This window comes from Xiphias gladius, chromosome 15 (assembly GCF_016859285.1).
Source record: "Xiphias gladius isolate SHS-SW01 ecotype Sanya breed wild chromosome 15, ASM1685928v1, whole genome shotgun sequence".
NCBI classification, from domain to species: Eukaryota; Metazoa; Chordata; class Actinopteri; order Istiophoriformes; family Xiphiidae; genus Xiphias; species Xiphias gladius.
This window is the reverse complement of record NC_053414.1, coordinates 12,941,556-12,966,625: the sequence shown is the minus strand read 5'-3', so window position 1 is coordinate 12,966,625 and position 25,070 is coordinate 12,941,556. Positions and strand designations below refer to the sequence as shown.

At 40.0% G+C, this 25,070-nt stretch overlaps 2 protein-coding genes across 5 annotated transcripts in view; one reads left to right on the top strand and one right to left on the bottom strand.

Moving 5' to 3' along the window:
* Positions 1 to 16,161, top strand: part of herc3 (HECT and RLD domain containing E3 ubiquitin protein ligase 3) — a 28,605-nt gene extending 12,444 nt beyond the window's left edge. Inside the window, exons 12-25 of the mRNA XM_040145628.1 lie at positions 180 to 291; positions 1,868 to 2,057; positions 3,170 to 3,333; positions 3,516 to 3,629; positions 3,905 to 3,928; positions 4,047 to 4,145; positions 4,337 to 4,507; positions 4,623 to 4,766; positions 6,316 to 6,482; positions 7,519 to 7,585; positions 8,679 to 8,761; positions 11,108 to 11,291; positions 12,727 to 12,829; positions 13,428 to 16,161. Of these exons, the coding sequence (XP_040001562.1) occupies positions 180 to 291; positions 1,868 to 2,057; positions 3,170 to 3,333; positions 3,516 to 3,629; positions 3,905 to 3,928; positions 4,047 to 4,145; positions 4,337 to 4,507; positions 4,623 to 4,766; positions 6,316 to 6,482; positions 7,519 to 7,585; positions 8,679 to 8,761; positions 11,108 to 11,291; positions 12,727 to 12,829; positions 13,428 to 13,636 (1,831 nt within the window). The 3' untranslated portion in view covers positions 13,637 to 16,161. The remainder of the gene's footprint in view (positions 1 to 179; positions 292 to 1,867; positions 2,058 to 3,169; positions 3,334 to 3,515; positions 3,630 to 3,904; positions 3,929 to 4,046; positions 4,146 to 4,336; positions 4,508 to 4,622; positions 4,767 to 6,315; positions 6,483 to 7,518; positions 7,586 to 8,678; positions 8,762 to 11,107; positions 11,292 to 12,726; positions 12,830 to 13,427) is intronic.
* A 2,016-nt stretch (positions 16,162 to 18,177) lies between these two features.
* The window catches only part of fam13a (family with sequence similarity 13 member A), a 53,784-nt gene continuing 46,891 nt past the window's right edge, over positions 18,178 to 25,070 (bottom strand). For 2 of the 4 annotated variants that reach the window (XM_040145258.1, XM_040145259.1), the window contains 7 exons: positions 24,846 to 25,051; positions 23,858 to 23,941; positions 23,338 to 23,433; positions 21,880 to 21,963; positions 20,168 to 20,358; positions 19,608 to 19,709; positions 18,178 to 19,479 (listed from right to left, as the gene is read on the bottom strand). In XM_040145258.1, coding sequence (XP_040001192.1) covers positions 19,356 to 19,479; positions 19,608 to 19,709; positions 20,168 to 20,358; positions 21,880 to 21,963; positions 23,338 to 23,433; positions 23,858 to 23,941; positions 24,846 to 25,051 — 887 coding nt within the window. In that variant the 3' untranslated portion in view covers positions 18,178 to 19,355. The remainder of the gene's footprint in view (positions 19,480 to 19,607; positions 19,710 to 20,167; positions 20,359 to 21,879; positions 21,964 to 23,337; positions 23,434 to 23,857; positions 23,942 to 24,845; positions 25,052 to 25,070) is intronic. The other 2 variants (XM_040145260.1, XM_040145261.1) reach the window with 1 other exon arrangement.

Sequence of the window (25,070 nt, the reverse complement as noted above, 5' to 3'; positions counted from 1 at the left end):
CATCGACCGTTGCGACCTGCCACATGACGGGTTGGAATAGACTGGCGTTTAATCCAAAGCAGCATCAGGGCTTTACCAAAAAGTCCCTGAGTTCTGAGCTCTTAGCTATTTTTATCCTGTCACTGATCACTGAGACATCATATTGGCCCAGGTAATCATATGTTTGTTGGCTTTCTCAGTGATGATACCCACTTCAAAACCAACCCCAAAATCCCAGGCATCGATCTCAACTCTGTCAGACTGCTATTTGAGACACTCAGCAAACCGGCCTTCTCTGGACTTCTGGAGCAGGTACAGGTTAATAGTTTGTTTAGAAATGAATGTGTGCAAGGTAATAGCATTTTTTTCTATTTTATCGTGCAGGTCTAGATAATAATGTCTGAGACTTGGAGTGAAAATACAGAAAGATGAAAGTTTGGAATCTTCGTTTAGCTTAATGTCCTCTACATTTACTCTTTAAAGTAATACCATGTAACTATTGAAAGACGGAATAACACCACCTTCCTCTTACAAACAAAAAGTTAAATTTATAAGCAATAAAACACACACTTGCTCAGCAGTCCACTTGTTTCCTGCTTATGGTCCCACTCCACTAGATCTCAGTCAGGCCACCTAATGATGACGTCCTTAAAGCTGCACTCATCAGTGTTTTTATGCTAACAGTGAGTCAAATGAATCTGTGTAGTGTGAAAGATGTCACCCATGGTTAGAACACCAAGAGAATTATCTCCCGATACAGCAGTATTCCTCTGCTGGACAGAGCATTTTAGCATATTTCAGCCTAATATTTCTCTTAGGAGTTTGTCGGTAAACAAAAAAAAAAACAAAAAAAAAACTAGGGTAAATATTGGACTTACATTCATCAAGTGGCCAGAAACACGACTCTAAATGAATGCTAAAGTGGCTAAGTATCTGCAGGATACTATGTAAAATGTAAATAATGCTAACATGTTTGCCTAACACCTTTGTAAGGTGGATAACATGTCAGGTGTTATTTTTACAGCTTGTTCTACTGCCCCCAAGTGGCTGGCTTTGGAAAATCTCAGGAACTGAGGGAAAATGCAGTCCTGTAAATGCCAATTGTGGTCGCTTTTTAGCAAAAGTTACAAAGTCTTGGTCTAAGGGAATGTGGATTAGATGTTCCTATGGAAAAATGTACCACTTACTCCAATTCAGCACCTCCTTATTTTATATCTAAACCACCAACTCTCTAATTCATAGTTGTTTTGGGAGCTATTTGTATCCATGAATATCATATGCGGTGGGTTTTGATTTGATCCTCTGAGCCAAAATGATCAAATGCAAAAAAAAAAAAAACGTGACCTGACTCAAATTAGCGAAGACTCAAATTAGCTTCATGTTTAGATTTTTGTCGTCTTCATGAAACATTTAGAGGCAGAACATTGGGATGTTATACAGCATTGGCTATCTAGCTTATGGTTTAAAAAGAATCATGCATTTCATATGTGAATATTTTGCTTTTTTTGAAAGTACATCAAGTTCTGCCACAGATCCATGGCATAAAACGCAAGACTCAGTCATAACCTCTAACATTAGCTCACTAATGTTAGGTTTGGGATTTGTGTAACTCAGCCTAGCAAGATTTATAATCTGTTTGTAGACCAAGACCACATTCCAAACCACTAAAAGCCTCTTCCAATTTAGTGACTGATATTTTACTCCTGCTGCATAGTGGATCCAACTTGTTTTGGAATCGGAAAATATCCCATAAATGTCTCTGGTTTACTTGTGACTTTCAAACATGTCATAGCAGGGTGAATTTCAAATAATTTTCTCTGTATTACAACAAATATTATTTCTTTGGGTATAATTAAAGGAAGAAATTTGTCTTCAACCCTCTCTTTAGGCCACCAAGAGTTTTGAGAGTCTGTTGATTCCTCAGCTGCCGCACTCTCCTCCTGATGTCGAGGCCATGAGGATCTACCTCATCTTGTCCGAGTGTCCGGCTCTGCAGGATTCCAAGAACTACATCCGCCTCACTATCCCCCTGGCGATGGCCATCCTCCGGCTAGACGCCAACCCCAGCAAAGTATTGGGTATCATATATGCATGCACACACTAGAAGTGTTTTTACACCTATCGAGCCGCTTGAAAATTGCCCCTGGTAGCTAATAACACAGTGTGTCACGTCATGTAACACCATGCTGCGCCTTGTTACATCATGCCACACCACTCTTCAGTAGACATATACAACATGTCAGCTTCCTTATACATATCCATGTTCAATATGCTTAGCTTGTTATCCCAAGGAATATTTAAAATGCACCATCAAAAGAGAAAATATTTAAAGAAATGCACGCGGCATCACCAAACAGGGGAGCCTGGCTGATTGTGGATTCTTGAAGCCATTATTGATATTTGGGAAAAAAAGAAGTCTCCAGAGCAGAGGTAAAGTTCAGTCGGTATCTGGCCAAGGGCTTTCAGTGTGAGAAGATTCATAAACAAAGAAAGGGTTTGCCACACACCAAGAAACTCCACTCAGCATCAACTCAAAACTTCTTTGTATTTATTTAAATGCCAGTGTTTAACCTTGCAAAAAGGGTTTAAATAAATACTTTTCTAGTTGGTCCAGAGCAATTATTTTTTTGTGTTGAAAACGCCTTCATAAATGTTGAGATATTCAGAAGTTCACAGAATCAGATTTTATATACTGGTCAGCACAGTGTATCGTACATATTTTTGCAACACTTTTTGATACACATGAAAAGTGACAGAGGGAGTGGTGTGAGGAATGAAACGAGAGAGCTTGAGCGAGAAGCCTCTGCACAGCCGGCCAATCGCTGCGTGAAGTGGGCCTGAATTTTGTTTTGTCAGGTTTGGAAAAATTGTTGGACGCAGATGCCCTAATTCAGATATTGAAAAGGTGGACCCTGCCTGGACCCTGGTTTTTCCCATTTATTACCTATGTGCAGAGGTTCCCACAGTAACTTAATAGTGTTCACGCATGACTATGCTAGAACACAAACATGTTTACACCCAGAAAGAGTTACAACATTGTTATTCTAAGCGTTTCAAAATACTGACAGATAAGTGAAGAAACTTACCAAACTACTGTATAACTTGTGGTTATAGTAAAATATTATTATGTGTTTTTTGGTTGAGGTATTTGCTCAGTAATTTAAATAAACCATCTTCTCTAACCCTGCAGACAACTGGTGGTGTTTTGTGGACGGCAGCGTGTTCACCAGAATGGTCGACATGTACAAGAGCATCGTCGTGTTTATGCTGACGGGAGGAAAGACGCTGCTCGTACCGGTGTTCTACCAGAACTATTTTCTTGCCACACTAAGGCTGCTGGAAAAACTCCACAAGGTATCCAAAAACGTCACCTCCTGCACCTGTAAACACGCCCCATCAACTCTGCAATGTTCCCCAGTACAGTGTGAAGCGGGAATTGCTTGTTTGTCCCAGTCAAGCCGCAGAGGGGAAACTTACTCTACTGCGTACTGTGACATTTCCTGGAGTTGAGGCAGGCGTTTGTTTCATGTTCCCAGGTGAACTTAAAGGCCCACCATGTGGAGTACAACCGCTTTTATATTCCTGACATCACCAGCCTGGTGGACATCCAGGAAGACTACCTCAAATGGTTTCTGAGTAAAGCTGAAATTGTGAGTACTCAAATTCTGTGACAACGTTACACTTCCTTGCTACTTGACATCTGCTGATTCGGCACACATGCTCACAGCACTTCATTTGGGATCCTGCTGTACTGCTCTTCACTCATGTCATTCTCAGTGTCTGCAGAGAAACTGAGGTATTTGTTTCAGTTATCCAATGACCGTGTAACTTCACAGACAAGCCTCTATAACTCCTTCTCTTGACCTTTTTTCTCTTTTAAGTCCGGCTAAATGACATTACTTTCTCTCTCATTTTGGTTTTCTAGAAAATGGGATCGTCCCCTTCGCAGGTACTGGAATTTAGAATTGACCATAAACATTCAAAGTTACTGACTAGATTTTTTTGTCCCAAATTTTTCATTGTTGGTGTAATGGTGTAATTTCAGCCACATCTTATTGTCCCTGCAGAGTGACTTTCCCTCGGTGAACCTATGTGCCTACCCGTTCATACTGAACGCCCAAGCCAAGACAACCATGCTGCAGACAGATGCTGAACTGCAAATGCAGGTGCCTGCTGCTACTATAAAAGCAGTTTTGTTTGGGGTTTCATACAGTAATGGTTTGGGTTTAATGAAATGGGTCTGAAATCATTTGTATAAAAAAGGGTTGAGTTTAATTGAATTGTTCTCAGCTGATATGTTTTTTATGTTCTGTTTTTGTCTGTTTCTTTCCCACCTCGGCCTGCAACTGTTACCAAGATGGCAGTAAGTGGTGCAAACCTACACAATGTCTTCATGCTGCTCACACTGGAACCCCACCTTGCCAGGAATCCTTACCTGGTGCTCCACGTGCGCAGGAACCATTTAGTAAGTGACACTCTGCGTGAGCTCACCATGTACTCTGACGTGGACCTCAAGAAACCACTCAAGGTACGCTTTTGAAGATCACTGTAGTTTTGCGATTTGGATAAAAGAAAAATCTTTCTCCTCCCCACAAACCCCTGTACATTCTGTAATCTTCTCATCTTCCTCTTCCTCCCTCCAGGTGATCTTTGACGGAGAGGAGGCCGTAGACGCAGGCGGAGTAACAAAAGAGTTCTTCCTGCTGCTGTTAAAGGAGCTGATGGATCCTGTTTATGGGATGTTCACTCATTATAAAGAGTCCAACCTGCTGTGGTTCTCAGACAAAGTAAGTTACCGTTTTAATGAGGAAAGAAAAAAACATTCAAACTATCACTACGCACTTACTGAAAGTATTTATTGCCAGTAGTGGAAAGTAACAAAGTATACTTACTCAACAGTTGTCCTTAAATACAGTTTTGAGGTATTTGTACTCTACTAGTGTATTTCCAATTTATGCTGCTTCTACTCTGCTATAAATAAGGAGGAAAATTTACTCCATTACATTTATCTGACACCTGTACTCACTATTGTTACTTGCAGATTACATTTTTATAGATTACACTTTAATGAACAGTGTATAATATAGTCATTTAAAAGTGATTTATATGACTATGTTTATTAAGTGTTGGTAAGCCACCATAAAAGGCTGATTATTGCCATTGCTCAAGATAATATTACTTTATAATGAAAATTGCAATTGTAATTGTATCTAAAACTATTTATAGAGCATAAATAGTACAGATTTTATTATAAATAAATAAAATGTAGCATTTTTACTTCAACGTGAAACAATGTAGAGAGATGAGAGAAACTGACTTATCTCTTCCAGGAACACAGCTGCATACAATAAAACAGTCTGAGCATTTCCTTGTTAAAGGAGATTTTTTTCTGCATTCCTTCGCATGCCAAGGTTACGTTTGTCTGTTGAACTCCTCCGACACTTACTGGGGATGAGAGGCAGCGGCAGGTCATTGGAGTTTGTCAGTGACCAGACATTCAGAGCGAGCGAGAGAGAGGGGACCTGAAAAGTTTTTTTGAATGATGGCTTTACCATCTGTCACTTCAAAAGGCAGATTTGAGACAATGTTTCAGTAATTCGAATGACCTTTTGTTGTTGAGTGTTTGGTTGGAAGCTTTTAAACATGCTTTTGCTTTTTCCCTTTTTTTTAATACTTGAAAGCAGTAAGCTTATAATGGATCTCCAGAATGTGTGCTTTGGCTTTTATTCGACCTGCAGCTTTATTTCCCAGAAAGAGCTGCTGTTTCTGGCATCACACAAACTGATGCTGTATGTCAGTGGGGACATTGTGGTTTACAAAACAATTACCTCTATAAGGGAACGTATCCCTTAACTTTGAGATTCAATAGAGTTACTTAAGAGAAATCACAGTGAGCGACCTTTAAGTTGACCTGTTTGTCTGTCTATGCAAGGTCAGATAGCTTTTTAATCATAATTATTTAGTTAATTTACTGAGACGTCTTAGAGCAGAGATTTCCTAGAACAATGAAGTATCTTAGACACACTCACGTAGACATCCAGATTTAAAATGTGCATGCATACATGTGTATGTACTAAAAATGAAACCCTAACAGCTCCAACCTGGGCGTGTTGAATGGAATTATTCTCCTATTAATGGGCGGAACGTTGGATTAACTGCTAATTAAAAATGCTTCAGTCACTCAGCTCCCGTCTTTTGATTTTCTTTTTTATGCTCGAGAAGTCAACAGTTACGTTCAGTCGTTCCACTTGTTTTCTTAGATGTTAGATGGGTACAACTGCAACTGTGCAAGAAAGGCAGCAGTAATGATGGTGATTTCCCTTCCGGTGTCTCTAGTGTTTTGTAGAGCAGAAGTGGTTTCACTTGATCGGGATCATCTGCGGTCTGGCCATCTACAACTCCACAGTGGTGGACCTCCACTTCCCCCTGGCTCTCTACAAGAAGCTGCTTGATGTATCACCAATGCTGGAGGACTTCAAGGAGCTCTCCCCCACCGAGGCCAGGTAACTCTGGCGTCAGAGGTCACTTTGCAAGGCCCAATTTGCTCTATTTCCTACCCTGGATTGAAACAGATGGAAGCTTTGTTTTTTGAGCTTTGTTTTTGGGTTGTTTTTTTTTGTAGCAGGAAGGGTCCGCGTTTCCTCAGTGCCTAATTGTCTCCAGTTGACTATTGATTTTGAGATTAGTCCTCTGAAAGCTCCAAGGGTTGTGTTGCTGTTATTAGAGACAATACGACCTCAAGGGACATCAACTCGCAAAACATTATATATATGTTTCACTTTTATTTTGACTGTCTTAAAGGTTCGAGCTGTTCAAGTTCGACAGACTAAAGTCAGCACGCCGGCCACCTCACACTGACAAGAAGGAGATAAGACGTTGTTTAAATAATTGTGTAAAATGCAAAAGCAAGAGGTTTTTTTTTTCCATTTGTACTGTCTCGTCTGTATTTTCAAACACTGCTAAATGACCTCAGTGCAGTAGTTTGGGTCCAATGTAAGACAATAATACTTCATCCTCTTTGACTAATTAGCATTTCCCCTGCCAGCCCATTTGTCCTCTCTCCATGTTTCCTGTGCTTTGGTGGTAAACATCCAGCATGTTTTCCTGCATGTAGTTTTCAGGAAAACGAAAACGAACACAGCACCCCCTCTGAGTCATTCCCTATTATTAGCTAAGGTGTAACCACTAAACCTGTAATCGAATAGACAGTTTAGGTTTCTTTAGGTTTCTAAACCTAAACTTTTCATTTTAAAAGTCAAACAGGGCAACATCGACGTGACCCCAAAGAGTTGCAGATATCGCTGAAATAAAGACAGTATTACTACAGCTGTCAAGAAAGTTCCTAGCTTTGCATGTGTTAACAGTGGAGGAGCTATTTCTCGTATGACTATGCTTCTGGCCGTCACCTTGTATTTGTTTTTTTTTCTCCCCACACACATGAGGTTAATAGCTTATGTGTTTCCCCACTGTCATGATCATGTGGAATTTATCAGCGTTGAGTCTTTCTCGACATTAATTCCTTTCATTTATTCTCTGCAGGAGTCTACAACAACTTTTAGACTATGAAGGAGGTGATGTGGAGGAGATGTTTCTTCTCAACTTTGCTGTGAGCATAACTTTTCATCTGTCATGCCACCTTAAAGGACAAGGCTGGTGTTATTCTGTATTTTTCTTATTGTCAACAAATCCCATGAAAAGACCAAAACCAACAATGTGTGAGCTTGCCTTTTTATACTCTCTGACTTCCCTACCCTGTTTGTGGCTCTCAGCCCTTAAACCCACTAGTTTAGAAGCCATAAATGTTTAAAAACGGGGCACAAATATATGGTTTCATTTTTGAAAAAGGTGAAATAATTTCCTGAAACAGCTTGGCACTGTTTTCAGCAAACATTACGCAAACAGGAGTAAAAAGTCTTATTTGTTGAGGACTATTTTCAGCCGTGGATTAATACACATGTAGTTTACTTGTGAGTGTTTACAGTAACAGGATAATGTGTTTAGCAGAGATGGGCGTTACTGAGAAATTTGATTTAGATCTTGTTACGAGAAATACCACGGCCAGAATCACAAATACTGATACTGATACCAACTTGCTGTTAAAAAAAGTAGCTAACTAGTTTTATGAGTTTAATGCAACACAAATAGGCTTCTGAATACATTTCTGTAGTCAATGAGTGGTTTGATAGCTTGTTAATGACTTAATCATATGTATGTTGAAAAACAAGATGTTTTTAATGATAAATAACAAAATAGTTTATTGTATGAATTCTTTAAAGCAGCGAGGTGATTGCTGTGTACGTGCAGCAGCAGAGAGAAGCAGAGTGCAGTACTGAGAAGACTCTTCCTGTGCCCAGAATCTGATCTAATGTTAGACCGCTCCATTTTTTTCATGGGCAAAGATCCTACCTAAAGCTAGTATCAACACTCAAAACAACACTTTTGGTAGGGTCCATACAGCCATACTGGATCCGCCAACTCCTCGTATGTTTGACTGACTCACAGTAAACTACGGCGTCCACGTTCATTGTAACGAAGGAAGATGTCACCCGAGAAAAAATATACAACGTCACCAGACTTATCCTTTACCTGAAAACTGTCGAAGTATGAGCGCTATACCTTACAACTTCTGCCCTTCACTCCTCCCACATCAACATCTATGAAACTCTGATCTAAGGGTATGTGCTGTGTTTACATCTCAGATCACCAGGGAGAACTACGGGATGACAGAAGTCAAGGAGCTGATCCCTGGAGGAGAGAGCATCAGCGTGGACAAAAACAACAGGTGAGGCAGCTCGACAGATCAAATATGCACGGCTCATGATTTAAGCCAACATTTCAACAGATTGGATTTTTGTAGGAATAAATTCATCAACTCTTCCTTCGCTTGATTTCCAATTTGAAACGATCTTGCTTTAGGAGTATTTCTAATGCTCTACACTCTGTTCTCTGTGAGAGATAAACGGATGACTTTCAACACTAAGATTATCCTGTGCTCATACAGCTGGCAGCTTGTGTCCCATTGTTCCAGCTGAAGGTCATGTTTTGTGTTAAAAAGATTTTGGTATTTGAAACGTCACCTTGTGTTTAATTCTCCCCCGTCCCCACCCTGTGTCTTAAGCTCGTCCTTGTGCCACTGGCAGTGTTATGTGGAGGAGTTGTGGGGATTGCGGTGTCAACATGTCTGGCTGCTGGTGCTGAGCAGATGGCCACAGCGGCATTGGCCCAAGTTGTTCCTGCAAAATCCCCTCAGCACTCAGATATAAAACTGTATTAAAACAGAAATAATAGAGAAATCTCTGCCGCTTTGACGTAAAACATAAACACATGGAGAGATGCTGATTTAGACTGAAGGTTCCTGCCTTTGTGTTTTTCTCTCAGACTGAGTGTTTTTGTATGCTGGGCTTTGTGAAGTCTCTGGCTATGTCTATATTGTTAGACAGTATTGTTTCACAAGATGTGGTATGCGTCTGTGTACTGTATTTGTGAGCTTAATGGGGTGGTTAAGGGCAGCACTTGTATTTATACTGGTCTGGTATCAAAGGCCGAAGAGTAGTTTTTCTGTTTTATGTTCCCTGCAGCTCAGTTTACATCTTTAAACTCAAGGAAGACGATGTTTTTAGAGCATCGTGCTTCCTTATTTTGATGCTTTTTCTGTTGAAACAGGACATAGTGGAGGAAACTAAAACACCAACTCGTAATTTCTGTGTTGACAAAAGACTGTTTTATTTTGCAGGAGGTGATGGGATTTTTCCGAAATCTGTGAAGGTTTTATTATTTGTTTTGCACATTAAAACATACAATTATTATAAAAATATATGATTTGTTCTCAAAGACACTCACATATAAAAACACACTTACACTTACCTACATATACTGTGTATGTGTGTGTGTGTGTGTGTGTGTGTGTGTGTGTGTGTGTGTGTGTGTGTGTGTGTATATATATATATATATATATATATATATATATATATATATATCAATTATTTCTCATTACAAATGTCCAACACTTGACACTGTCAAGTCAAAAAATGTTTAAGATGTTTCTTAAAAGGAAACAAAGATGATGAATGATGAACAATATGTAAGTTTGAACTCTGCATAACAGCATCTCTGTGTGTATATGAAAATTTTGCCACATTACTGGAAGATTGGAAGAACTGAAATTTTTAACTTCTGACCTTTTTAAGAAATGTATGTGACGTGATCCTGATCTGAGAGAGATTACCCGATTACATAATGGTTATACTAATAATTACAATAAGAGGAGAAATTTATATAAAATACAGGATTTTTTCCCCCTATTTTTCCAGTAGATTTTTCAAATACAGGTCTATGGAAAAGTGTGCACACTCCTTAAGTTTTTGCTCAATCATTGCATATTTGAATTCTTTTACATTAAAGTAAAAAGAAAATTCAGTTTATCAAATGCAAACAAATTCAAATTAATTAATAATTGGGTTTGCAGAAGTATTTACTGTTTAAGTTGCAATGATACACATGAGTTCAGATATTCATATGTTTCACTGCTCCAAATTCATAGTGACTTTATGACATGTTTTTTACGACTGAACCAATGTGTCAAATGGAAATATTTGAGTTGTTTTATACATAATTTCATGCACATTTTCCAGTAGTTCATCTTGACATATTTTGAAACTATCTTTCAAAAACTTTGTGATGTTTATTAGAATCTAAAATAAACTTCTGTAGGCTTAAACAGTGTTTACCTGCACTACATGTATTTGTAATGATGGACTCACAGGTGGATCTAGCAGGGCTGAAGAGATTATCAATTTTAAGTCAGATCAGGCTGAATAAAGAGGTTGTTGATGAACTCCGATGAGCCTGGGAAAAAAAACAAAAAACATTTTAATCCTCTCAACCACCGCTGAAATCCAGGTAGTCATAACACACACACACACACACACACACACACTCACACACAGATAGAGACACAATGACAGAGGAAGCCAGTGTTTACAGTCACACCTTGAAGTCTGAATAAATTCTTTCCTTATGAGCTCATTTGCGAGGATGCAGCTGCTGCAATGAACAAATTAATGATCTGAATGTTTACTTAACTGTGTGTGTGTGTGTGTGTGTGTGTGTGTGTGTGTGTGTGTTTCAGGAAGGAGTTTGTGGAGGCCTACCTGCGCTATGTGTTCTCAGACTCTGTGAGCGAGCAGTACTCGGCCTTCTCCTCCGGTTTCCTGAAGGTGTGCGGAGGGGAGATCCTGCTGCTGTTCCAGCCGTCCGAGCTGATGGCCATGGTTGTCGGCAACAACAACTATAACTGGGAGGAGATGGAGAAGGTCAGCGTGAGGTTTAAAAATCCGTACATGCTGTGTTTTCTACGAACGATTTGTCTTGGACACATACAGCAGACTAACCATTTCCTGCTTGCGGTCAGATCCGTCTCGCTTGGCTGCGTTTTTTTTTAAATTTTCTGATCACATATAATCCCATAGTTGGGTGGTATCAACTCCAAACATAAATCCCAAATTCCCAGTGACGTAAGTGTGTGCAAATTGATAGTTGTGGATGCGATGATGATCATGTTGCACTGGACTTAGCTGGAAGTTTTACTTTTGCCTCATCAACATCTGGAAAGTTAGTCACAGTGCTCACGGTAGACACAAAAGGGAATACATAACAATACAACACGGTGGTGAACAGAAACACATGACTCAACACACCACCCACACTGTGGTGCTTTGAGCTAAATGCCGACGTCAACAGTTATACTGTTTGTGAGGCTGATGGGAATGTCATTGCATTGCATTGCATTCTTTTGATTAGAAAACCAAAGTATTGGACAAACTAAAGTTTAGATGTGACGATGGGCCTAATTGAGAAGTTTCTACAGATCATCCTCTGGAGACCATGAATGCGTGTGCCACATGTCACAGCAAACCATCCAAAAACTGTCGAAACATCCCAGTAAAAACCTAGAAATGTCAACCTCACGGTGGCACCAGGGATTAAGTTAGATGATGACCAAAGTCAGCCGAGTACATGGTTGGGGGAACCGTGAATGTTTAGAGCCAGTCAATGAGGTATATGTTGAGATATTTCACTGAATGAGTGAAAAATTGGACCTGTTGGTGGCGCTAGAGGAAAAGTCAGGGGATCACCAAAGTCAGTAAGAGCCGTCGTCTGGGGTTCATGAACGTCTGTGCAAAACTTTGTGCCTAAAAATGTGAAGGGAATAATCAAGAATCAGAAAACACATAAGCTTAGAAGGATAATGTGAGGCCTTAACAACCGATAAAAGCACAGCTGCTAATTTGTACCAGTTGTCCCTGTCCAGATGTTAAACAGGCCCCCCAAAATCACATACGCAACTCAAATGAATAGTTTTATAAACACAGTTTAGATGGGTGATACTGGCAGTTTGCTTATTTTGTAGCTTGGGATCTTATCAGAGTTGTGATTTGTTGGCACTTGGTTTTGCATATTATACCAGTAATATTAGCTCTTGTGTCCTGGATCCTCCGTTGTGCAGATTGCAACATCAGGGAGAAAAACCAAAGACGGATTGTTGTGTAAGATGTCAAGGAAATCAAGGAAAACATAAACAGAAATTTGTCTGAACTTTTTTATGCGGTGGTTAAATGCTGGTCTTTAATGAATGAGTTTCACTAATTAGTTATGACGAAATGTTACTGCCAGAGAAGAAATGGTTTACTTCTCGTAAAACAGGGAAAAGCTTTTAATCACTACATCTTCTTCTCTTTGTTTTTGCAGAACGCCGCTTACAAAGGGGAATACACAGCCACTCATCCAACAGTCAGATTGTTCTGGGAGGTTTTCCACGAATTCCCTCTGGAAAAGAAGAAGCAGTTCTTATGTAAGCATTTAATTGCCTCACTGCTCGATCTGCACGACAGTTTAATTTTCACGCACTCAGCCCCACACATCTTATAAATACTGTAATAATCTGTAGGTTGTTCCTGCATGAGAATACGCTGTAAAGGCAGCGGTGTTGCTTTAAATCTGCACGCTTTCAGCCTTCACTAAAACCTGAGCATGTCGACGATAACAAATCATATTTCAGGAGCTTTGTTAAATGCATCACTGCAACTGCGGAGTCAGTCGAGTTTGGCGCTAAGTGAAAAGTGTTTAAAAGCATAATTCATGTGACAACATGCAGTAAATGTGTCATCACAGCAACAACCTGAAGCATTCCTAAATTTTCAGTTCATAGTTTCCATGAAGGAAGGGAGGAACCAAATCATTTAAATGAGATCTGCTTTTATTAGGCCATAGGTTACAGAGTTGTTGAAATGTTTGTACATGCCTTAAGGTTTCGCGATCAAACTTTTTTATGTTTATGTGTTAGAAAAACACCAGCCTTATCCCTTTAAAAAAAAAATGGCATGTAGAAACATTTTCACAGGGCTTTAGGAGTTGATTTTAACTCCGTCCTCTGTGTCTGTTGTCCCCAGTGTTCCTGACCGGCAGCGACCGCATCCCCATTCACGGCATGGAAAGCCTGCGCATCATCATCCAGTCCACCACAGCCGAGGAGCACTACCTGCCGGTGGCCCACACCTGCTACAACCTGCTGGACATGCCCCGCTACCAGACCAAAGAGATCCTGCGCCGCCGTCTCACCCAGGCTGTGGAGCAGTACGAGGGCTTCAGCCTGGTCTGATGAGGGGCAGGAGATCTGCAGCAGTTTTAACGCACTTTAACAGCAATACATGTCACACCTGTCAGTGTCAAAAGAGTGTAAGGGGGGACTGTGGCACGCAGGGAGATCACTCTCTTTATATGCGCTTACAAGATTGTAAAGAATCTTGAATCTGAAAGGTCTATCTATGTAAATGCAAAGTATTATTGTTTTTATTTCTTTGGGCAAAGTTTCTCAACCTTTCAGGAACGTTTGAAGGGAGCTAATAAATGGATATTTGTGTAAAATATATCATAGTCTTAAAAAAAAAAAGATTACTGATGTATACCATATTGAAATTCACAGGAAAGCCTGGATCATAAAAATTTTAGGTTCCAAAATCAAAGGCCAGAGAAGGTTGAGAAACTATGTTTTTGAGTGTAATCGCGTAGTTTATTTATTTATTTCCCTCCCCAAAGCTGTGTATTTTATATTCAAGTTATTAAATTCTATTTTTCACCTTTTAAATAATTATGTTATTACCTTGAAACAAGACAGTATATCTGCTTTTTGTTACTTTTAATTTATTAAATAGAGTTGTTATTTTTCAACAAAATAAATCTGTATATATGTGTGTGCAAATTGCACTTTGAATATAACATCTACCCCTGACTTTGGAATGAGTGCTCAACAGGCTGATCCTTTTAAATCTGGAAACCAGCATGTCCTCTCTGCCGGATTTAAAAAAAAAAAAAAAAAAAAGAAGACGAATGAAGAGTATCTGGCAGGCAGAGGGGTGCAGGGTGAAACATGGTGAATATTATTTGCAATCCCTTGTTCCTTTTTAGCTGTGGATCACAGAGCAGCTGAATTTGTCTTTGAACCCGCATTCAACAGTGTTGCCTTCTACAGCAAAAACCTACTATATGGACAATAGAGACGCGGACTTTTTAAAAGTTTATTTTTAGTGGATGTTGTCTGTGTGCATGTTGTTGAGTGAAAGTCAAACCCTGATTTTCATTGAAAACTCTTGACATTTTGGGGAATAGTAGCTTGTTAGCTTGGTGGCGGGGAGTCAGGTCAGAGGGTCGGTGCCGCTCTCGCGGCGGTCCCAAATGCTGCATTCACGCACTGTCCGACTTGGGAGCGTTCGTGTGATCTTCCGAGGTGCTGAGCCCTAGCGCTAATCTTACAGTCAACACCAGATAAACAGTCCGTACTAGCAACGTTTGTTGGTTTGACCCAATGTATCTAGCTCCTCTTATTACCGCCAACATTGGACTTTATTTTAACTGCCATTCTCACTACAGTCTGTGGACACGTCTGTAGTTCTTCTCACTGAATGGGAAGCTAGCGTCGGTGTCGGATTTCACGAGTCCGGGGCTGATGTGAGCGGTTTTCCCCCACGTAGCTGCGGTTTAAACGATAAGACGTGGACGCGGCATGAGGGTGCCACTGGCGGTCGGTTAGCTTAGCTTAGCACAGAGACTGGACACGGGGGAAACCGCCATCCTGGTCCTGTCCGGCGGTTACAAAACCTGGCTACCAGCGCCACCAAAGCTCACTAATTAACACGTTACACCTCGTTAGTTTAATCATACAAAAGTTGAATTGTAAAAACGTTATTTTTACAGTGGGTAACGTGCCAGAGCGTTTTTTTTTCGTGGCTGGTGCCGGTGTCGCAGTATTTTGTGACCCTCAAGATCCTGTGACCTAATGCAGAAAGGAATTTCTACTGGAATATTTTTGTCAGTGCAAACATTTTAATTATTCTTTGCTGCATGTGTTATTTTAGTAGGTGTTACCAAACAGGGGGCTACCATGATGTTTACATAGCAGTGGTGGAGAACATTTACTCAAATACTGTAGTATTTGAGGTGCTAGTACTTTTGAGTATTTCCAATTTATGACACTTACTACTACTTTTTACTCCACTGCATTTATTTTGACTGCTTTATGTAGTGATTACATTACTACTTAGGATTTCACATGAATATGATTCTTTGTTATATTTTAATCTACTGAACAATATATACAAGTAGAGCTGAAACTATTTGTTTCAGTTTTGACTCTGGGTAAATGTGACGGTATTTCAGATTTTGTTTTTTGTTTTTTATCAAACCAAATAATTAAAGAAAAATGTAAAAAAAAAAAAAAAAGTGAATAAATGTATCAGTTATAATGATGTAATGATATGATATATAATAGTGCAACAATAACGGGACATTGCGCTGCATTGAGTACTTCAAGTACATTTTCCTGAGTATACCTACATACGGTTACTAAAGTAACATTTTCAATACAGGACTATTACTTGTGACGGTTTACTTTTACATAGTGGTATTAGTACTTTTATTTAAGTCAAAGATCTGAACACTTCCTACTCCACCACTGTGAGGTGGACGGGTGTCTGACGGGTGACGTAAAACAGCTCTGGCGTGTTCCTTGGTTGCATGGCAACCGCGGAGCGCCAAGAAATGGTCAGTTACAAAACCTCCTAAAACGAGAATGAGCCTTTTTACTGTTTTGTTTCGTTTTGTTTTTGTTTTTTTACGAAATAAACAAATAATATATATAATTTAATAAGCATGCAGCAGCAAGCAGCATTCATGAGCTTTAGAGGTGCTGGTATCCTTTGGACAGAGCCAGGCTAGCTGTTCTCAGTCTTTCTGCTAGGCTAAGCTAACCGGCTACTCTCCAAAAGCGGTGTCAATGTTTCTGATTTAACTCTCCACCAGAAAGCAAATAAGTGCATTTCCCCAAACGTATTTTTAAAACTAAATATATAAACATTAAAAGTTATAATTGTAATTAACTGTTTCCAAGTTGCAGGTAATTAAATTGTGACATTTGTGGCAGGGCGACACAACAAGAGTATCATTATCAGTGTGGGCAGACAACCTATTAAATATGTTAGATATATAGTCAGCTGACAAACTGTATCTGTCATATCAGTTGTTCCTACAGTCAAGACTCTTAATCCAAAATTATGTTTAATTTGGTGGCGCAAGTGTGTGAAACGGTCTCGCATATATATTTTTTTATATATTTCATACATGACAGTGGTGTCAGTGACTTCAGACAGTAAAATGACTAACAGGTCACGCTGGCACATCCATTTAGCAATAACGACGCAAAACAGCCCAGTAATGTAGTTTTAACTCTGGGTCTCTCTCGTAAAGGTCTTAAACTCTGGACTCTTCTGAGATGTTTCTTAGAGCGGTTCATCTTATTGCTTAGCTCTGTGCTGCATGTACACACACGCTCTACATGTTCAGTCAGTAATGGTCTAATTCAAGCTGATTTCCCCTGCAGAGTTTAATCCTATGCAACTGTTTGTGCAGCCCTTCACTTTTTCGCACCTTTTAATGTGCTACAGAAAATGTCACTTTTGCACATTTGTCTGAGATCTACACAAAGCTCTATGTTCCAGCCAACCTTTTAAATAAAACAAGACAGTGTAAAAACCTATTTCCTGCATTTTTTGTGATCGTATTATTGGGCAAAATAGGGCGTATAAGTGCTGTATACACCGAGACTGAAAGTTAATTCTTGCCTTGACAAGCGGTTTCCAGGTTGTGTTGGAGTGGTCAGTAGCTGAGATTGAGTAGTTCATTCTTTTCATTAATTTTTTTTTTTTTTTTTAGCCAACATGGCCCAAAAGTCCTTGAAGTGCTCAGAAAAATTACAATTTTAACATCTCCATTTCCGTCACAACTGTGCAAACTTCATCTGCTGAGGAAGATCACGTGTGATGATTAAAAGCTACCGAATGGACCTAGTGGTGAGATTGTTTTTGTCAACTCTACTGGAGTCGGTTTTAAATAATGTTTTTTTTTTCCTTTGGAGCTGATTCCTAGAATGTGAAACTGTGCCAAGGATGCACGTCTGCGGCTGCATGTGTATCTGCATATATCACTGCCATATCCCTGACAAAACCTGGACCCTTTTCTAAATTACGTGTTCGACAAAATCTGCTGAAGTTGAAGGGTGCAAACACTTTTTTGCACGACTACACTGTTGGACATTGTAGTCACACAATTTATGCAGATTGCAGACCAGTTGTGTAACATCATCGCTTCATGTGTTTGCTGCAAGAACATTCGTTTAATCTTGCAGTTGTTTTGGCACAATTATCCTGACTGTCTGAAGCTCGTCAGGGCTCTGAGATGTTTATAGAAAACAATCTTACAGCGGAGCAGGCAGAAGATATTTATGCAGAATATAATGAGACCAAAAACGAGGTGACTTGAAAATTAAAGTTGAAAATAAAGTTACTGTTTGTCACAGTGTTTTCCCAGCGTATGCAACTATGAGCTTTTCTGCTGTAACAGTTTGGTTTTAAGCTCATTATTTTTATGACTTCTGCTTTGTTTTTTTATGAATGATATACTTTGCAAACTGAATATTTTGCAGTTTTGGACTGTTTGTTGGAAAAAACGACGTGAAGACGTCACCTTGGACTCTGGGAAACCATTGGCCATTTTTCACAAGTTTTTACTATTTTATGATTTTTTATAGACTAAACCATGAATCAGTTAATCAAGAAAATCAACACAAAGGAAAACCACACAGCCCAGAAATTCAGTAAAAATATTCTTTCATTCATAATATATACAAAATACAAATACAATTTATGTACTAAAATGTACACACTCAAAATTCATTAAGCCTTGCCAGTGTTTACATTCAGTAAAAACGAAATTCACACTGATAATCATCCATTTTGGAGAAAGAAAGGAAAAAAAGTACTCGCTTACAGAAATGTAAACATACACAGTGATCCATATATACAAAAGAACAAAACGAGCTCTGGAGTTGATGAGAAGGAAACAGACCGCTGGGAAAACTGGGGCTTGTAGCGACCATTTCTGTCCTACGGAGTTGTCTCACAAATGGCCTTGTCAAGTCTGATCAGTGTGAGCACAAACATACCAGTGATTTCAAGACGAGAAATAGCTTATATGACATGAAGTAAATGGGGGAAAGAAAGCACGTCAATGCATAAAATATACAGTCAAATGCTTAGGTAAGTACCAGTGATCACAAAAATGAGCTTTTTTATCAAATTGAATGAACATTTGAGCCTTGTTGGTTTGCAGTTTGTACTCTTAGTCACTGTCTTTGGGTTGTATTAGAATTAGAAATCACTTCTTTAAGTGAGCAAATACTCGATTTAACTTCTAGAGAAGCAACATAAGATTATTTCAGACATTATATGATGGTCAGAACTGAAATAGAGAAAGCTATTGGTTGAGTGAACACTGTTCAGCTGATTAAAGTTATACAAATAGTAGCGTCTCCCCTACAAAAATACACATAAATCTTGATCGCAAAATCCTTCTTTAAAAATAGCAGTAATTTCATATCTATTATTTTACTTACAAGGTTTTTTTTAAGACTTCTACAGTAAGAGTGTGAGAAAAATAACCTCTCTGTTCTGATAAAAACAGTCAAAGGAATAGAAATAAATTATTAGCAATACAAGTGTGATTCAGGTTACTTGTGTGCATCTTGCTTAAGTCTCGAGAGAGGTCCTCTTGTGAAGGTGAGGTTTTGCTGGAAATGAACTTCTCAGGTGAAGCAGGTGACTTTGTGTGGCTTTGAATCAGTCGTGGGTCGGCGGCTCTCTGCGGGCGTCAGAGGAAAACCCCGCTGTTCTGTTCCCCGAGCCAGAAACATGAGCAGCAAAGATGGCAACAAGAGGGAAAGTCAGATCCAGAAACGAAGCAACAGTCCTTTTGGAGTCTTTTATTTTTTCTCAGATGAACTTAGCCGAGTCTCTTTTGCTGATGAGGACTTCCAGCAGCCGCAGTTTGGCTTTAATGTGCTTGTATTCGTTGTACTCCACTGCCAATGGGGAGCGGTCCTCCTTCTGCACATTTCTATGGGAACAAGATGTGGGTGGAAGACAACTAACATTAAGAAACGGAGAGGGTTCAGCTGTGGAAAACCCATAGTTCATTATGCTGCCTCTGTTGTATAATCTGAACAAATTCTTCTTTTCTTTTACCTTCCGTTTTGTCTAAAGAACTGGTCCTCAAACTCTTTCAGGTTTTTGCGGATTCTCTTCTTCTCCTCTCTGGTCTCCTGGAGCTGCTCCACAAGTTCCTCCCTGTGAGAGAAAGAGTAGAAACATTGAAATATCTCACATTAAGATATGTGAGATATTAAGATATCTAAATGTCTTGAAACAGTGGTTGAAGAAGTACTCAAATCCTTTACTTGAGTAGAACAACAAAAGACGGTCTGCCACACAAAACTGATTTGTTTTTGAAATATCGGATAAACTGTAACTTAAAAGAAAAAGTATGAGACGTTTAAAGGGGAAAAGTCTCTTCGGTGGAACTTCTAGCAACTCATGGACATTTGACATGTGGCATAAGACCTGACTAGATAGTAACTAGTAACTTAAGCTTTCAAATGAATTGAACAATAAATGGAATAAATAAAGTAAAGTACTCAAAATTGTGCTTAAACGCATGCACTTCAGTAAATGTACTTAGTTACTTTCCCCCACTGCTACTATGTGGAGACAGTCTTGGTTTGTCTTCTTTCTTTTCAGTAACTTACATGGTGGCGGAGTGAAGGTTGGACAGCCTCATGTCCGTCGTGTTTTTAGACGGTGAGAGCTCGTCCACTGGTGAAATGAAACCGTCCACTTCCTCGTCCATGTGGTCCAGGAAGACGCTGAGGTCGGGCCGGACGGTCACGGTGAACTGAGGCTTCGAGTCTCCGTCGTCCTCGGAGCCGTCCTCTTCCTCCTGCAGAAGCATAAAGAGGTCAAACGGAGACCTAAGGCTGAAAGTGCCACATCGTGCAGAGAGTGGTGTTACTGGTATAAACCCGAAGCCGTCGGCCAGACCTCCAGGCTCAAACACTGCAGTGCAGGAGGGTCGTGCAGTGTTAGTCATCAGTGTTTATAAATCATCACGGTACAGCAGCAAAAGGCGCTTCAGTGGTCCTTCTTTGGGCTTCACGTCTATACTCATTAGTATATAATATATGGATTTGATGAGTGCAGTGAACTAGAAGGCACAACCAACTTTCTGCAAGCTAACAGTCCTGAACCAGCTACACGATCTTCATTAAATAATGAGCAGAGAGCACTGAGATGCGCTGAGAGCAATGATTTAGTTTTACTGCGATTTGATTGCACCCAGAGGATCATTCTTGTTCACTGAAACTTGGGTCTCGTTGTTGTAGCTTTGACCATCATTTCTACTGGTTATTATAACACTGGACTCATTAAAGTAATTACTGATATCTGGGAACACTAACTGATTTTAAACTGGATGTTATTAAATCCTATAAGTCATATGAAAGTAAATATTATTTCAATACTTTTTCAGATCATTGGGTTTGTCAGTGTTTATGTGGAGGAAGCTGTACATTCCAACCATCTGCCCTTTACTTTAGGTAACGACTTAGATTTTTCCACTCACTTACTAAAAGGTTTTTAACGCTGTTTCAATATACCTGGTGTTCTGGTAGAAGGTGTATGTGCAGGGAGCCCATCGTAGCCTGTAGCTTACTGGTTATTTTAGCAATAAATATTCTTAAGATCAGCCTTACACAAACTTGTAATCCAGTTTTCTTCTCCTAAACACAAATATATTGATATATTTTTTAATTAAATCGTAATTTATATGTTTTCAAAGTAGTTAAATTACTCCATAGTATTTCCACATGTCATCTGGCAGCTGCAGAAGGACCCACTGTGATGGCAAAAGTACTCCTGGTTAGCAGTCAGTGAACTAAATGATAAAATTGAAAGTTAATTTTCCCCAATTGCACAGGGAAACTGTAAACTGTAACAATTTGGGTCATGATAATAAAGTTTGCATTTGTGTAAAACTGACCGTCTTGTATTTTTTGCCCCGTTGGTCTTTATCAATCTCACCACATCTCACATCCCAGATCTCAGCAATCAACTTAGTGTAGCACAATGTTATTATTATCAACAGGAATGATGACCAAAACTGTATAAATAAGACCCAAGTTGATTATCCTTTATAACAGAGCATCTACTGTTTCTATATTTGCATCAAAATCACAGAGATATTCAAACGTCCCGTCCAGGCAGCTACCGATTCAAAATTTCTACAGATGCTTTGTGACAGATAGTGTTGGCAGGAAACAGGCAACTGCCCAATCAACAGGCAGCAATCAGGTGCATTAGAGGAGTAAATGGTAGTGAATAAGGGGGTGGGGGCGGAGGGTAGTAGGGCGGGGCAAGGAGGGGGAGCTGGCGACTGATTATGGAAGCAGCAGCAGCTCTTCACCTTGATATCATCGAAGAAGAGCGCGGTTTCGCCCTCGATAATGGGCTGAAGGAGGGGACCTCTGCGCTTGCTGGAGGGAGAGCCCTGTGGTGACGGTTAAGAAGGAGGAGTTAACCACGCTGAGACGCTCACTCTGGTATTTACAACGAGAAAACGCTGCACTTCCTGTTTTCACCGAGTTCTGTGTTTGAACTTTTTTTAGAGCCGAAGCCAGAGTTTTCCTTCATTACTTTCTATTCTTCTTTTTGTCCAGCACAACGCCACCTTTTCCCACAGGAAGTTTCAGTGACAATAATACGGAAAACTTAACTTGATTCTGATCAGTCTTTTAACCTCTAAACAAACAGCAGCTGGAAAAACAGACTGAAATTGAGATGGCAACAACCTGAAGCCTCACAATTTTAATATCACAACTTATTTTGCTTATGTTGTAGCTGGAGTGTGTTCAAAACAGAACAGTGAAATAGAAAAAAAAAAAAACCCACAAAAATAAAATGAAATTGTGGACATTTTTTTCTTTTTATCTTCCCCATGTTTGTGCCTTTGTAAATTTAATTCAGTAAACTAATTCTGACTTTTTGAGAGTATAGTCCAAAGAGTTACCTTTGAAAACAGACCAGGATTATGACTGTGATCAAAAGGGTTTAAGAACATTTGAATTTTTTGGTTTGAAAAAGAGGCAGACAAGGGGATGCTTGTTTCTGCCTGTAAAAAAAAAAAAAAAAAAAACAGCTGTCAAACTGAAAAACATTGTACTCCAACAACATTTGACTTGACCTCTCGAGCATAATAAAAATGCTGCACCATAACTTCTATTGTACAGAATAATCTATGGCAGCGGTCCCAGTTTGCATGACGGGGATTAAAGGTAGTGCATTATATAATGGATGTGCTGCTGGTCCATAATGCAGATCATATCTCACGTAATGGTTATTAAATAGTTAAGGATATGAATAATACGGAAAAGAAAGCATATACACTACTCTTGTAGGCTGAATTATTATATGGAACATATATTCAATGAAAACAACATTCATGGTAGCATTAATAATACTGGTTGCAGTTTTTCTGTTTCTTATCTTCAATTCAGACTAAAAAAAAAACCTCACATTAGAGGAGCGCTGACCATTTTTACAGTTTCTGACCCTCCCTTGCATTCGTCCGTTCATGCTGTCACTTTCCGTGATCTCAATCTGCCAACCCATGAGCTGCTTTACGACCTGAGGATCCACTGAGCAGCTAAAACTGGACTTAGAGCCCGGAGAGATGGAAAAGACATCTGTGGCATGACTGCCACCAGTTCCCCCAGCAGGCGCTACAAGCCAACACGAGCCGGGATTAAGTGTCTGCAGATGTTTGGGCAGCGCGATGATGATTTGCTGCTTGCTTGTCAAAGAGCGGCAGGACAAACAGGCAGCTGTGGGCGGAGGGAAATGGAGGTTAAGATGCGATACTTACAATGACAGGGATCGTGGAGGCTCTGCACAGGATCTGCTTGACCAGGCGATATCTGTCATACAGGGGTTTCATTATTTGCCTCTCGCTTTTGGTGACCTAGAGTAGCAAAAAAGAGAAACAAAGACACCTTGTTAGCACAGTATTAGTTTCTTGCAGTCATCCTCTGTCTCCCTGCAGACTAACTAGCTGCAGCACTAACATAAACCAAAATGACAGCTAACCCAGACTGGCCAACAACAACTCTGCAGCCGTTCTTCGGAGCATGAAGGCACACAGCGTGAGGAGGGAAGGAGGTGACAGAAAGGTCAGCTGCACTTCCTGACATACAACGAGGCTAGTTGGGATTAGACAACACAATTACTGCAATTGGATTTGGTCTGACATCAAACAAAGAGCATGTCAGATCGGTTCCGTTCTGGGTCACAATCAAGCGGTAAACAAGATTTTCGCTGGCAGGAGATCAGACATATGGAGTGTGCTGTATGTATCTGAGCGGAGGTGGAGGTTTAGGATGACTTACTGGTCGGCCGTGTATGCTCTCATAGTAGAGGAGAGCTTTCTGCAGGGCGACTTTCTCTGCTCCAATCTGCTCCCGTGTCATATCCTGTCAGCAGGGGACAGGAAGTGAGTCAACACATTTTAGAAATGACCTGAGTTCATTCTCTGTTGAAACACGTTATTCCTTGTGTTTAGTTTGAACAAGCACACCCATACACACATACACGTATTTCAGCACCATAATAAATTCAAACCCTGCTGCCTGATTTAAAGTGGCAATCTCAAAGACTTTCATTTAAATAAACTTCTGTTAAATCACTATCTACTGCCAATTGAGGTAACACAATGGTGACTGAGCCAATGGCCCATGGATGAAAGTGTTGCAATATTTATATATCTGCAGTATTATGAACTGTGGCAACATTCCTGGAAAAAATGCTGTATTAAGTTACTGGTAGTGCAAACCGAACTTTTCCTGCTGCTGCAGCTTCAAATTAAAAGCATTTAACTGGCAAAACACAAGCTGACTTTTATTATGAAGTAGTTACAGGAAATGCAATGTGTTTGTAAGTGAGCGCAGCGCTTAATGCCAACGTTCATCAAAAATCAGTTTGGAATATTGTAGGGAGTAAATGAACCACAAGGAAGCAGCAACAGTGAGCTGTTCGATGAAGAGCTGCAGCCGACAGGCTGCACGCCTCCAACTTCTCAGACAGGTAACCAGCTCCTTTCACTGTGCCCTGCTGTTCACAGAGTCATTCTGTGTGCAGCATCAAATCAGATCACGGTTGCTCACAGAATGATGGAACAAGGCCGGTTATTACCCAATCATTGACTTCTTGATTAAAATGACAATCATTTGTTTTGATGCCCTGTGACCTGTAGTATTAAACTTCAGACCAAGATTGCCACTTTAGAATGTATGCTGTTTATCTTACATGTAAGATCCACTTGCTGCACATGTTTTATTTATTGATCTCGGTCAGTGTGTAACGTGGACATAGTTTTACCTTGATATCCTCGGGGCGGTTCACCTCCTCCCTCTTCTCCTGCAGCTTCTTTAAAATGGTCTCCAGGGTGCTCTCCACCGGCGGCTTCGGCACTTTCTCCTGCTGAGGTTTCTTATCCAGCTGAGAGCCAAAGCTTTTGGGCAGTGTGTTGCTGCGCTGACGGGTCAGAGGCGGCAGATCCTCTTCAGACTTCATCAGCTTGTGTTCTGGTAAGGAAGAAAACTA